At 31.7% G+C, this 15963-nt stretch overlaps 1 protein-coding gene across 1 annotated transcript; it reads right to left on the minus strand.

Annotated features, from left to right (window-relative positions):
- Window positions 1-844: 844 nt before the first annotated feature.
- On the minus strand, window positions 845-5313 carry LOC111387574 (beta-1,6-galactosyltransferase GALT31A). Its single transcript, XM_023012144.1, has 9 exons — window positions 4863-5313; window positions 2789-2891; window positions 2652-2710; window positions 2275-2505; window positions 1866-2029; window positions 1674-1761; window positions 1474-1599; window positions 1295-1404; window positions 845-1150 (listed from the first exon to the last, which is right to left on the minus strand). The coding sequence occupies exons 1-9, from the start codon at window positions 4988-4990 to the stop codon at window positions 1002-1004; spliced, it is 1158 nt and encodes a 385-aa protein (XP_022867912.1). The 5' UTR covers window positions 4991-5313; the 3' UTR covers window positions 845-1001.
- Between the last annotated feature and the right edge of the window lie 10650 nt (window positions 5314-15963).

Raw genomic sequence — 15963 nt, forward strand, 5'->3', positions numbered from 1 at the left:
CCTCTCCTTCTCACCGACCAGTGTGTAGGCATACTTCATTTTCCGGCCAGCAGTAATACCAAATAATATTCTTTCAAAAAGGGAAAATAAAGGTATAAGTAATTGTTCTGGTGATTATTTACGTGAACGTGTTTGGTAAAGCTTTAGTCAGAGTATAAGTTGTGGATCTTATTAAATGTATGAAGAATTAAGAAAAAAGTAAGTAAAAGTTGTGAAACTTACATACATTATGGATTAAAATAGAGCTCAAGTCGCTTATAAGCGATAATAAGCTTTGCCAAAAATGCACATAATCTTTTTTCTCACAACTTTCGTCACGAGTTGTGTACTTAAAACCTTCGTATTGCCGAGTGTTTACATAGTCATCATTCATCCTTGATTTTGAGCCTGGAATCAGCAATTCTCTCTTCGGATGGATTGTTACAAAATTCTTATGAGATAATAATCTACAACTGCTAGAATCACTTCTATTATTGCATGAGTTGAATTAGAGTAATTTTATTTATAATCGTTCATTGTCGTAGTTACCCTACATGATATACATGTGGTGATTAGTGATTTTGACACATTAATGTGATAATTTTTTATTACCTTATGCATCAAATAACACGTAGGACGATTGTAGTAGCGAGCGATTGCAAATAACATTATTCGCTAAATTAGGTAGCAAGATAGAAGAATAGAATGTGCAGAGTCTACACTATGCTGGGCCCTCTTGGGTACAGGACTGTTATATTGGGCCTCTTATCCCATTCCTGGCTCAAAGTCATTGGGCTGCTTAAGTTTTGTAGTTGTCTTGAAGACGACATTGATTTCAACTAAAATATTTCATTCGTTCTTGGGCTAAAAACAGCAAATAAATTAGTGATATACCTTCAAGCGAAATCAGTAATTAGCAACAATGGGGAAGATTGATAATCCATGGCCATGCTTTTCATTACAAGAGACATGCACAAACGTATATATTACAGCCACTATGAGTTAAATATAGAGCAAAGATTTTAGAAACTGGTATGCCAAACTGCTCCATCACCCTCACCACACCTCTGATGAACCTCTTCCATTCTTTCCGCCGATTTACACATGCCACTACAGCTCCAATCAAACGACGCAGCGCAAGGGTTCCCAGCTTGGGCCTTCCACTCACAGTCTTTTAAAATAATGAGCAAATATCAAATGTTCAGAACAAGTAGCAGCTATGCACGTGCCCGAAATTCGTGTGGCGTGCTGGTAAAAGGAAATCTAGATTCAAGGAAGGCTGTGAATGACAAAGGGATGTGGAAAGTTAACTTACCAGGGGGCGTCCCACAGCAGAGGCTTCTATCATCGATATGTTCAACATCTAGACCAATAAACCAAGATCCAAGAGAGACATCTTCGTTTGCATACCTGTGAAGTACGTGTCTAGGGAAAAATAATAGCCGTTAAAAATTAGTATCCACAACAACTAAAGCATTCAAAGCAAGGATTTACCTGTTAACAGAAATGTAGGTTGCCAAATCTTTGGAAATTGCATATATTTGTCCAGTTGCATGCCTAAAGTACTTGTTTCCTTCCTCACCAAATTTCCAGTACTCTGGTTCATGGTACTTGACCCCTCTGCGTATATGGCATCTTAGTTATGAATATATTGAAAAACTACAGACGTACATCACAAGCTATACAAGACTGACTTCTGTGCAAGGACAGGTCCAGACTTCATGCAACCAATGTAAACACGAGGTTTGGAACGATGGCGGGCCAACAGTGAACCTACCATACCTGTCAAGAAAATAACCAATGTGGAACCTTATCAACAGTCCAACCATTGAGAATTCATAGTAGTGTAAACTCAGAAAGTTGTGTTGAAGAAGGGTTATGCTGACCAAGATTAACATGAACATCATCATCAACTTTTATGTAAAAGTCAGCATCCCACTTGGCAGCAGCGCTCGAAAAGTAGATTTGGGTTTTTGAGGACAATTCATGATATCCTTCTACATGATTCTGCAATTTAAATTGTTTCAATCCCACGTGAAGCAGTGATATTCAAATACGTGATATTCATTAGAGAAGAATAATATAAGCCTAAAGAAAACTCAATTGGGTTACAAATCCTAAATATTATAGCTAAATCAACTGGCTATTTCAGAATTTGTCCATGTCAAATACTGTGTGATATATGAACCAGATTCCACTTCAAACATGCATTTTTTATTTTTTTATTATTTATTATTATTATTTTTTTTTTTTGTGGGTTGGGGGGGGGCAAAAAAAGTAAAGTAATTCTATTACAAAGTTCTCAGAGCCATTAATATGTTAACTATTGTACCTTGAGGCATCCAATTTTCTCTAATAGAATCTCTGCGTTTTCGGCTACTGAATGCTGTAGTGATACCCATGACAAAGAACACCTTGGGTCTGTCACTGGACTGTTCATTTCCTGATTTTTCTTCATTCTCTGCTTTAGCTGCTCTTGCTCCAGCAAGCTGCATTTCCAGTGAAGATATGGTTTTGTCCAATGTCCTAAGGCATTGAACCACAAATTTAGCATAAGACTTACCCGACTAGATTTCAGAAACCAACTAGGTAACTAAATTATTTTTTGGCAAAATAATGAAGATAAAGATGCATTATAAGCAAAATTGCTAAAAGCTGGATAAGAAAGTTACATGATTACATCATGAGTTTGAGAAACCTGAGAAAGGATGTCCCCTGCCTGAAAAGCTCCCTGCAATATGATAGGAAAATTCTGTAATTCTTTGTAAAATTTATAGGGCCTAAAACAGAAACCATGGTGGTGACTTGCCTTCTTCTCACATGGAAGTAGAGGGTGAATATCTCTAGACAGGTGATTACCCACTGATATAACATCGTTATGCATATGGAATGAATCAGGAGAAGTCCAAAGCCTTGAGGAACAAATAGATTGTCAAGAATATTGAGGTCAATCATGAAGCTGTATGGATGCAGTATTTGCACATTCTAATGAGTGTTCAAACTATATCATGGTAACAAGATAGGTGAAGATATGCAAAGACTCGTCAAGCTTGAGAGAGGATCTTAGATAAATGGTGATCTCTGTGGTTCGACAAGGACTATGCTGAACTTCTATAATCAAAAGAAAGAAGATTGCCAAATATAAAATTATCTTAAAGTTATCCATGGACCCTTTGTGTTTATCATCAGTCCCTTATCCAAAAGCCCGCCACCAGAACCTTGTCCTTATCCACTGTCGACATATCAAGTTACAAAGGGCACAAACCAGTAATGAAGTCCCCATTTGTTTTCACCAGTACGATAGAGGAATTATAAATTTTTCATTGCAATTCTTAATCCTCAGTATCTGAACAAGGGATAGCAGCAAGAAACAACCACAAGACAAAACAAATTGGGAAAAACACCTTTATTTTCCCTCTTCATAAAGCCCCTTATCAAATTTAAACCAATGACTTGTGCCTTACCAGGGAGTTACTCTACTGGTCATATAAGAAAAGTATGGAGAGAAAAAGAAAAAAGTAAAGAATCGGAATATATTAATATATGTATTGACATCTACTGAGTTAAAAGGGCTTATTTGATTTAATTCCCGAATTGTGACAAAGATGGATAAATAAAAGAATAATGAAGCAAGCCAAAAGTACCAAAGACACAAAACTTACATAGTTCAGTAATATGCTTATAACATTTACAGCACAACCATTGCGTCTTATCTCCACATTTCATTCTCTCTTTTCTTTTAGTTGACTGCTTTTCTGCTGTAATTTTTATTCTTAAGCTTCTCCATTTCATACCTTTCTCTCTTCTTTTGTTTTCTATGAGGGATTGCACATTTTAATATACTGCAAACAATGTGAGCTTCTTTTGTTTTCTATGAGGGACTTCACATTTATGTTCTTCTCCAACAGAAGAAAGAATCTGTTGATTTTTCCAATTAGACTTCAAGCTCCTAGATTTTCTAAACCTTACTTCCAACTTCCAAGTCACGAGATAAGAGTCCTTTCTACTATCTTTCTTCCACTAATCATCTATCTACTTCTCTCACTTTAAACATGATCTTCCAAACTCTTGTAAAATGCATTACACCGAAAAATAATAAGTGAATACAACGAATAACATGAGATCGATCAACTAGAAAAAACATTCACCAGCATTGTTCATCATCAAGAATTCACACAACCACTGGTGCACCAATATTTCAATAACGATTCTCGACCAGTTTTTGACATCGGCAATCAACTATAATATACAAAAAAATTAAAAAATTTTAAAAATTAAAAAATTATTCAATTGAATTCCACAGGGAGTTTCAAAAGTATCTCTTGCTAGTATTTATAGGTGGTCCATTAACATTGTAACATTAGCCTTTTTTTTATGTGGTCTAGTGAAGTAGCAAGCAATCCAACTTCAGATCCGTGAACCCGGCTATGAAAAAATAATAATAATAATAATAATAATAATAAATCAATCAATACTTTGGACAACATTAGAGTTGGACAAAGAAATCTTCTTGAATTCAGAAATAAGTGTAATGCTGGTTAACTAATATACTAAGAAGACAGCATTATGCATCTGGTTCTGCAGTAAGGTCCCCTCAAGCCCTCTCTAATTCTCCCTTTCTTCTAACTTGGAAAGTACCCAGAGATACTGCCAAGTAACAGGTGTTATGAATCGATCAATGAAGTTCATTTTTCAAAAGCATTATCAGAAAAAGAAATCTTCTGATTAATGCAAATATAAATCAGGGATAGGATGTTCATTCACAATTTTAACAGAGAATTTAAAGAAATGAACAACTCGTTAGATCATTTCAAGAAAATATAACCAAACAATATTAAAGCTCAAAAATTGGAAAATTCAAGAAAGGCCAGAAGAAAAAGTACCGATTGATAACAAGAACTCCCAAGCAAAAGCTAGCAATGCATAAGAAAGAGACCCATCTTGTAGGGACACCAACACTGCCACCAATGCCCGCCTTGTGCGGCGGTCTACTCCCCATCATCAACCCCATTTTTCCGATCAACGCCACCCCACCACCGCCAGCACCGGAGAAAAAGTAAAGCTTTTTAAGCTTGGTTTGAACCTAATGGCTAAATAATCTTTTAAAACTTTAAAGTAGTACTATGAAAAGACATAAAAAGCCTATTGACTCCATTGCTTGCTTAACAAAAGTGAAAGACAGACAGAAGTTGTCAATGCTGCTGTAGCTGTACTAAGAAACGGAAGCTAAAATGGAAAATTGAAAGAGAATCAAACAAATATCAGAATATGTCAGGGGTAAGGACCATGTTGTAAATATTTTGGGATTTTGTCCTAGAAATTCATAAATTATACAAAAGACAAAAGTCCCAACAGCTTTCTCAGCATGAAGAAATGAATTCATTGGTAATGTTGTTATGGACAATTGGTGGATGGGCATAAGATTTCTCTATCTTAAACTATACGTAACGTGCCACGAAATAACGATTATGTCCCTAATTCATAATTAGGAGACATCATTTAGCTTAACTAATGAATGTTATAATTAATATTAAAAAATTTGGGGTTTTTGCTTCATCAAGAAGGTGAACAATCTATTTAATTATATTAAATTTGAAAATACAAGTTTTAATAGTGAATTTTTAAAAAATGTGTAATTAAAAAGTAGTAAAATATTTTATATTTATCTGAAAAATATTTAATTGATATGTGTGACTTTTAAATAGTGAAATAAATAAGCAAATGAAAAGGCTAAGAAAACAGTAGCCCAAGTTCCAACTCCACCGTATTGAAGGCAATAATATTATCATGGGCCTGCCTTCGGGGCATAGCACAGTGGTGCAAAGGACAGGAGTAAGGTTATCTCACGTCTTGCTGGCAACCGCAATGTGGGAGTTTGATTCTTAAGACATGAAATTTGATTTTTTGTACGCGCAGTGTACAGACGGCTCTTGTTCCTTGATCTGTTGAGACACATTCCGCGATTTACTTTCCTCACAAAACTCTAGAGACGGGATGGTGGGAGCCCTTAAGGTTGGGGTTCAACCTTTTTTTTAATTATCATGGGCCATACTCAAATCTCCATAGTAGGGTATTAGACAATTATAATTATCTTTAAATTAAAATGATAATATTTTGAATTTGTAAAGTAGATAAGAAATGGTTACTGGAGACCAATTTGCTACACGCTAGAAATTTGAAGACAACTATAGTCCGACTTGTAAAAATGGTAAGGGGTGGGGACCTCCAATGTTATTTTTTCTTTTCTTTTCTTTTCTTTTTTTTCTTAAACCTTAAACTATAAATAATCAACGCATGTTTGAAGTGGATTTTGAGCCATTTTTCTTTACATTCATTTTTAATAACACATTTAAAAATAAAAATAATAATAATAAATAAATAAATTCGCATTCATGAATAACTTATTCCAACTTTTAACACAAACTCTATAAAAAAAATTAAAAAAAAAAATCACTTTTTTCAAAATCATTTCTCAAAAAATCAACTTCAAACAAGGATTTAATGTTTTCAGACCCATTTTCAACGTTTGTTTGGCATAACTTATATGAAAATTATTTTTACTCAAATACATTTACGATCATACATTCTTCCAGTAAAAATAATTTTGCACGTGAATTCATAATTCTTTTTTCTTTTTTTCAAATCAAGTTCTCACAAATCATTATTATTTATTTCAAATCATATCTTCCATCAAACTCTTGACCAAATGTGGAAAGTCTTGACCGTTTGGAGAATGTTATCATAAATTTTGAAACGATATTAAGCCCTTGTTTAGTGAAGAAGTGATAAATTCTCAAAGGAAATAATAAAAACAAAAATCCTGAATTAGCAGGGATAAAATAGGCGTAAAGAATTTAATAATTGAGAATGAGTTAAATATGGACGATGATTTGTGTGTATTTCTATCGTGATTTCATCTACTCGATCTTGTAGAATTAGTTGGTAAAAGACACCTTCACAATTTAGCTATTAGCTATGTTAATTATCGCGGAGAATTATATTATTAGATGTATTGTATCACTTGAGCCGATGATTCTGAATTCAAAAGAATTAAGCTCTTATGTCCTCCTATAAACAAAGTATCATCTAACTTCCTTACATTGACACCACCTGTAAAATAGAATCCTTTGCAGATTTGGGCATATGAAGTCACGCCATCAATCGGGGCAGAGATATGTCGACACCGACCTCTTGAGGATATGTCGATGGAATTCTTTTTTATACCTGACTCCAATTAATAATTGAGTTAGATGAACCATAAATGAGTATATTTTAAATGTAGATTATATTATGTACTTTTTAAAAATTAAGTGTACATTTTTGTTTTTGTGCAAATTGTTGTTCATTGCTCACTCAAGGATATGAAGGAAGAGATTTTTAACCATGTTGATTTTGTTTAAGATGCTAATTTTATCTAGACGATAGTAATTTTTTGTGATTTAGTTGAGAAAAATGTGTATGGATGCTGATTTTGTATAGTTGGTAGTGATATTTACGATTTGATTGGAGAACAGGCATATAGATGCTGACCGTTGTTGCTATAAACTTTTGCAATGTTTTTTATTGTAAGTATGCTTTTACAAACACTGAAGCAGTTTAATTGGAACAAGAGCATGCAATTTTTTATGACAACAGTCTTGAAAGTACAAATTGTATTAACTAATTTTGTAGGTTCATCCAGCTCGAAAAAAGACAGTTGCACATTTAAAACAACTACGTGCTATTTTCAATCAAGAGATCTCAATTTCACTCTGGAACTAATTTAGAACATCATAGATGACTTGTGCATGTTGAACGTGTAAATATGAGGCGATCACATGCCATTTTGGATCATGATTTCGATTTTAGTCTGTAACTAGTTTGGAACATTATGGATGGCTTGTACATGTTGAACGAGTAATAATAAAATGAAATGAACATGAAATTAATAAAAATGATACCCATATGTATAAAACGTTCACATGCCATTTTGGATCACAAGTTCTCAATTTCATTTCAAAACTAGTAAAAATAAAGTTTAGATCATCGTGGATGAGTTTAACATGTTGAACGATTGCACATGCTATGTTTGTATATCATACTTGTTAGTTAGATTTTTTTTTTTTTTTTTTTAAATCAAGTGTAGCATAGTTTTCAATCAGATGTATGATATTACACACTATAATTTGAATTTTATGTGGATCATGACATCTAAGTATAGTTAAAACTTTCGTTCTTACACTTTAAATGGATACGAGCGAGAATGAAGTTAAACGGACACGAAATTAATAGAAATGAACGCCTATATGCTTTAAACTACCACATGCCATTTTGGATCACGTGTTCTCAATTTCATTCCGAAACTAGTGAAAACAATATTTGGAACTTCATAAATGAGTTGTACATGCAATATTTTATATACCATACTTGTCACTTACGTTGTCATTTGTTGTCAAGTGTAATGTAATTTCAAATCGAATGTATGGTGTGACTCGCTATAGTTTGAACTTTTTGTGGATTGTGACGTCCAAATGTAGTTTCATTATTACATTTTCAAGTGGATACAAATGATAATGAAATGAAAACGAAAACGAAATTAGTAGAATTTACACCCTTACGTTTAAAATGATCAAGTACCATTTTGAATTTTGGGTTTTGATTTTATTTCGAAACTAGTAAAGCAATGTTTGAAATATCATAGATAAGCTATACACGTTGAATGAATATATGTTCTATGTTTTATATACCATACTTGTTATTTATGTTTTCCTTTGTTGTTAAGTATAGCGCAGTCCAACCGAATGTATGGTGTGTCTCTATATAGTTTGAACTTTGCATAGACCGTGGTATTCAAATGTAGTTAAAACTTTCAATCGTAAACTCTCAAGTAGATACGAGCGAGAATGAAGCGACATGAATGCGAAATTAGTGGAAATGTACTCATACGTTTAGAACAACCACGTGATGTTTTGGATCACGGGGTCTCGATTTCACTCTGAAACTAGTAAAAAAATATTTGGAAAATCGTAGATGAGTTGTACATGTTGAACGAATGCACGTGCTATGTTTTGTATACCACACTTATTACTTGCATTTTCATTTGTTGTGAATTGTAGTTTTGTTTCCAACATGATGTATGGTGTGACTCCCTATAGTTTCAACTTTTTGTGTCCTGTGGTTTCCAAAATGGTTAAACGTTCATTCTTACACTTTCTAGTAGACATAGAGGAGAATGAAGTGACACGAACACAAAATTAGCGAAAACGACACATGTATATTTAAAACGACCATATAATATTTTGGGTGACAGGGTCTCGATTTTATTCAAAAAATAGTAAAAAAATAATTGAAAAATAATTGATAAGCTGTACATATTGAACGAATACGCGTGTTATATTGTATATATTGTACATACCTTTTCCTTTACTGTCAGGGGTAGTGTTGTTTCCTACTGGATATATGGTGTGATTCACTATAGTTTGAAATTTGTGGGGATCATGAAATTCAAAATTTGTGAAAACTTTAATTCTTACACTTTCAAATGAATATGAAAAAAAAATGAAGCGAAACGAACACAAAATAAGTAGAAACAATACCTATATGTTTAAAAAGATCACGTGCCATTTTGGGTCACACGATCTTGATTTCACTCCAAAACTAGTAAAATAATGTTTGAAGTATTATAGATGAGTTGTACACGTTTAATGACTGCATGTGCTATATTTTGTGTACTCTAAACCCTAAATGACACCCATGCATTTAAAACGGTCATTTGTCGTTTTGGTTTGAACAAACATATCTATCAAAAATTATTAATAAAAAATTATCACAATTTAATGATTAAATTTAACAATTACATCAATATATCCATCAAAACCATCTATTCATCCATAACAATTTATCAGAACCATCACAATTTCAAAATTAAGTTCAATAAAAACAAGTCTCATCAATATGTCAACCAATGTAGGTCATTTTTGCAAGTAAAGAGGTTATGGCCCCTTTGGCTACACCTACTATATTTTTAAGTCTTTTTTTGCTCATTTCTTTTTAATGAATTCGACATTTTTTGGATGTCCACTTTAACCGCTTTTAGGACTTCATCATAAAACTCCACATATGAAATATTTATTATGGTGTCTTGATTATTTCCTATCCATTTTCACATTCATCCACTTTTGTCTCTCTTTACAAATTCAACGAAATAACAAACGATAATCATTGTACCATAGTTAATAGCTGCAATTCAACAAAATTATATAATATGTTAGTTCATTAATTATCAAAAGTAAATATTATAAAATACAAATTCAATAATAAACAAAAGGCAACCCATATTATTATAGAACAAATTTGTAGTAGAAATAAAATGAAATTTTATAGTTTAAAACTATGCCATTTAAATTTACTCAAAACAGTATAACGCTATAAAAGAATGAAGGAATGATTAATTTACGAATAATTGCATCGAGAATATCATTAACAATTTAAAACACTCTACTGAAAAACGGCACCCATCAAGTGGTGGCAATGGGCCCACGAGCTCTGTTGGCAAGCTCTTCGATTTTTTTTTTATAATAGATAAAACCTTCCACGTTTATCTATGCTTGAAATTGGCTACTTAAATTTCGAGTAGGGAAGTTAAAAATTATACATAAACATCTTGTTATGTGTATAAAATAATAAATTTTGCTTACAATGGTTAAATTAAATATCACTTACCTGACGATATGCAATTTCGATATATTTATCTTACAGTCGAAAATGAGTGTCTTGCCAGTCCTTTGCACACATTAATGCTTTCAAAATATTTTCTTTCAGGTGACTTTTGATCCCGGATAAAACCCTTTTATTTACACTAAAAGCAGACTCCGATACTATAATGTTAACCGGAGGTATTAGTAGGTCTTTTATAATTGCATAAACCACTTGCTATCGTCGTTCGTACTTTTTCCATAATTCAATGACTATTTCTGAACTTTTTTAATTGTTTTGTTGTTAGACATATTATGATTATAATAATCAATTAATTCACTAGACAATGCATTTAGACTTGCATCAAATATCTGATAACATGTGATAGACATATTACTACAAGATGAACTTATTGCATTTGCATAATATCTAGACAAATTAATGCTTCCAATAAATTAATTTAATATCATTTTCTTCAATATCAGCAGAAGGAGTAGGTGCAGAAAGTACTTGATTAATATTTGGACACATTCGATCTACATATAATTCATACATTTCACATAAAATTTGTTCTAAATTTCTAATAATGATAGAGGTATTAAAAGTTTAAACTTTTGAAATCTAATCGTTTGCATATTTAGTACCTAATAAATTGTATCGGTGTTTATGATACATGCGAAAGGAAATAACATAGAAAAATATTCTCAATATTTTCTAAACTTTAATTTCATATAATATATAATTGCACTAAAATTGACGTAATTTTTGTATTTATGAAAAGTCATTACAATTATATAAAGATGTTTAAACACCATAGAGCTGATGAAATAGTAAATTCCAGATAAAATATTTGTAGAGTCATAAAAACTTGTTAATTTATTTTATTTTATTTTAAAAGCTAAAAGCCAATCGAATTCATTCAAAATAGTATTATCATCGTTTTCTAATTTGCCTATCGTTATAAAATTTAGTTATTAAATATTCAAATATTTCGTATGATTTTAAAAATAAGTAAGTGATATTCCATCTATGTCATACGTCACTAATAAATATTTTCATATTCGTCACCCCAAATTCAACACAAAATTCCTCAAAAACTTGTTTTCTACTATGTGAAATTGTGATAGATATTTATATATTAATGCATTCCTAATTCTTTAAATTTCATTTTTAATATATTTCAAATCATCGTACACAATTAAATTAAAAATATGACATGCACAACAAATATGAAATAAATAACCACAGAAATCAAACTGTAGCACCTTACACAATTTATCGATAATTGACTTGTTAACACTAACATTGTCAAACGTAAAAGAATAAATTTTACTCTCACAATGATATTCTCTAATAATACTCATAATAGCGTTATACATATAAATTGTTAGCGTTGTGAAAAAAATTCAATAATTTTTTTATGCATGTACCAAAGTGATATCTTTTATTATACCTTTCCATATATCTAAAGTTAAAGGTATAACATCCCCATATTTTTGTAAATTGGTAATCAATTGTTTCTTAGTATTAAGAAAAAATTTAATGTATCAGAACGAAGATTGTTTTTACTTACCCTAACATACCTTGGTTGATTTTTTTTTTTTTTTTTTTTTTTTTTTTTTTTTTTGGAAATATTCTATTGTATCTAAACGAAGAGTGTTTCTACTTATTCCCAACGTACCTTAGTTGAAGATGTTATTTTATGTAGGAGATGAAATGTTGGTTGTCCGCTATTGTTAAAGGCAACGAACTTCACCATTCCTGTTCGAGTTTTCTTCTCTGAATACATTCATGTGCAAAGTGTTGTCGAAATAGATACGACAGTTGGACTGCCAAATTACAGTTCGTTTGACCGACGGCAAAAGCCCTGTATTTGGCCACACATGCTTTGTGGTAACGATCCAGGTGGATAGCCCTTCTATCATGCCAATCGTTGTTAACAGTATTTATTTACTATTTTAGACTCTGCAACTCCATCGACTACACAACTCGTTGGAATAAATTTAATGTGATCCTAACATTTTGCCTGTCGTTTTAATGTCTAATTCCTCTTCCGCTTCGGGAACATCAATGCCATCCATATTAATTGGATTACTACTTCCGTGAGCATCCAAATCTGAAAATATTTTTGGGATTGTGTACTTCGTTGAGACCGACAAATTCATTTTGAAATTGACTTTACAACGTCATAGGTGATTCACCTTCGATACCGAACAAGCCTTGAACAAATGAGCATGGATCTATTTGTGAATTTTGATGAAATGTATATAATATGTATTGTAATTTACATAGTATATATTGTATGGTGTATAGTAAATAATTAAGTAAGTAAATAAAGAGTATGAAAAGAAATCGAGAATTTAAAGAAAGTTTATGTATAAAAATGTAATTGTAAATTTGTAGTGCGGTAAATTGGTAACTAATATCGAATAATTGAAATTAAAGGTAGAAAGTTAGAAATAAATGTACGAGATTGTAGAATGTGGAAGAGAGTGAGAATTGTTGTTGAAAAGTTGTGCGAAAAAAAATTTGGAATTGGATTGAGGTATTCATAGAGTAATAAAAGAAAAAGAAAAAGAAAAAAAGAAGGAAAAAAAAAATTAAAGTGGCTGTTTTGGCCACTTTTGATATAACAAGCCTGGCTTCGTGGCTCGTCTCGGTGAATCGGCTTGCTCGGCTCGAGCACATTCAATTACCAGCTCAAGCCGTCCACGAATCGTCTTTTCACGATCCCAATAGCCTAGTCGATGAGTCGCTCGGTTCTTTTGACACCCCTACACCCATCTACAGAAAAAGGTACCCAAATATACAAAAATTGCAACACTCCGATTTTATATTTCAATGTTAATTTTGCTTTCCCAATTTATTTTTTTATAATCTGGAGGTAGAATATAATTAGGAAATAACAACAAATCATTAAGTTTCAAATTACAAATCATACATTCAGCTGTCTGGAATCGAATCTTATTGACCCACTTCCAAAATTTGCTCCCTTCGATTTTTTTTTTGTTCAAATACAGTAACTTAACTATATAATCATTAATTACAACGAATGATAATGAATATGAAGAAGAAAGAAGTGGAATATGAATGTGGGTTTAATATATGAAAGTGGGTTTGAAAAAGTAAGAATAAAGGGGATTTACGAGAATTGTAAATTTTGGTTTGAAACTGAATATTTTAAACATTTCAAATGACGTGTATTCATGACTAGTAATAAATGATACGTAGGCGTCGGTTGGATTGGTCCGGGTATTTCAATATCTGGAACCATCCATTATACTTTGGGTATTTAATAAAAGGAACAATTTGGGTCCTTATAATTACTGAAACCAAATCTAAAATCAAACCGTCAATTTCGGTTCTGGTTCGACTCGACCTCGTAAAAATTTTTTAATATACGTTTGATATATATATATATATATATATATAGGCACTTTCAATACATATGACAACATGCTACTATTCGATAATATTTGTACAAGAAAGAAACTCTAGCTAAGAAATCTTCAAGAAACAAAACAATGGAGACAAAAAAACCTCAAAAATATATATATAAAAAATTAAATTACAGGTTGAGAAGAGATAATTTTTTTCTTAATAAATTTCATTCGATCCTCATTAAAGTCTATAATTTAATTATGGATAAAGTGTAAATTCTTCTACTCTTAAAATGAACTGGCATAAAAAATAACCAAATACATCACTATATAGTATCAAGAAATTGCAGTCCACTGGCCCCCAGGGCACACTCCAAGTGGTAAAAGGGGAGGGTGAAGAAATCCAGCTTGGCTTGAAACTGCCGCGTCAAGGGTTCGAATCCTGAAATATGGATTTGGCTCTTGGGTAAGTGCAAGTGTACAAACAGCCTTCCACCCTGTACTCTTGGAGGCATAACTTGCGATTTACCTCCTTCACGATGCTCCAAGGTAGGGGCGGTGAGGGACCCTTAAGGTTGGGGTTCAACCTTTTTTCTTTTTTTTTTCTTTTTTTTTTTTTTTAAGAAATTGCAGTCCACTTATTAAACTTGTCCTGTTTGAGTAAAAAGGAAAAATTATATTTCAAAAGAGAACCAAGAAATTAAGATAATAAGAAAGGTACACCACAACCCAAGCTATGAACATATTAAGTTCGATTGTAACATGTTATAAAAAAAATTAAAAAATTACTTAAGTTCGTAAATAGCGTACAAAAGTAAGAAGCTCAAATTGTAAAGAATAAACACTTTGATTAATCAACTTACACCACAACCTAACTTGAACTTTTTGATTACTAGAAAACCCAAATTGTAAAGATTAATATTTACTAACCTCTGAAATGCAGCAATCTAACATGAGGTGAGAACAAAAAAAATAAAAAATAAAAGTCAATCTTGATTCCTTAGAGTTGGAGTTTAGAGTTTTAGACAAATTACTAACCAAATTATGATTTTATGTTTTGTATTTTTTGTACTCAGCCTATAAATTGTATAAACTTGGTTACATTCAAGTATCCACGGTTCAGGAACCAAGAATCATTCCGGAGTCAGCTGGTTCTCGATTCCAATTTTTAATTTTTCTTTTTGGAACCGAAGGTTCCGATTAGATTTTGATTCGAGAGGTTCGTTTTCGGTTAAAATGTCCACGCCTACATGACAAAATAGACTTAAGGCTACTTTACTAAACAGTATTCGCCGTAGGCTGTTTTACCAAGCATTATTGTTGACTTAACTTTTTAATTAAATTTTCCTTATTCAAATCATATTTGAATTGATTGAACATTGACACATAAAAGATATGTTAAATAAAAATGAGAACAAAATAATAAATTTTTAATTTTTCCAAAAGAAAAAATAAAATGTTAAGGGCTTGTTATTGTATAGAAGAATTAACTATTTAAATTGAATGATCTGTATTATTAGTATCTCTTTATGAATAGTGTGTCCATTAGAGATATTCTAAAAACTCGCTACTTTTTGGCGAGCAAACTAACTCTTAATTCCTACATTACAATTATTATATTTAGCTCCTGTTTAACTCCATTTTTGGGGTAAAATATATTTTAAAATAGTAATTTTTTTTTTAGAATGTGAGGTTAAAAGGTAAGGAAAATTTTTGAGTTTATATGTAAAATTATTTTATTGAATAATGTGTGGTTGAAAATGAGTTTCGAAAAAATAGGGCTCAAACGAGGACTTAATAAGATACATATTTAAATACTCTATTTATTAAATTATTCAAATTATACTTAAATTGATTGATAATTAACATATAAAACAATTTCAAACAAAAGAGGAGGAAAATAAAAAAAATGAAATGTCAAAGTAAAGAT

This window comes from Olea europaea, unplaced genomic scaffold, assembly GCF_002742605.1.
Source record: "Olea europaea var. sylvestris unplaced genomic scaffold, O_europaea_v1 scaffold409, whole genome shotgun sequence".
NCBI lineage: Eukaryota > Viridiplantae > Streptophyta > Magnoliopsida > Lamiales > Oleaceae > Olea > Olea europaea.

Bases quoted from the DNA above. Each gene is read 5' to 3' on its own strand.
- LOC111387574 (XM_023012144.1), bottom strand. From the start codon at position 4,990: ATGGGGTTGATGATGGGGAGTAGACCGCCGCACAAGGCGGGCATTGGT. The intron at 2,892-4,862 runs GTACTTTTTCTT...TTGTTCCTCAAG, and splicing joins GGAGTTCTTGTTATCAATCG to GCTTTGGACTTCTCCTGATT. The intron at 1,600-1,673 runs GTCAGTCTTGTA...CCATATACGCAG, and splicing joins GGACCTGTCCTTGCACAGAA to AGGGGTCAAGTACCATGAAC.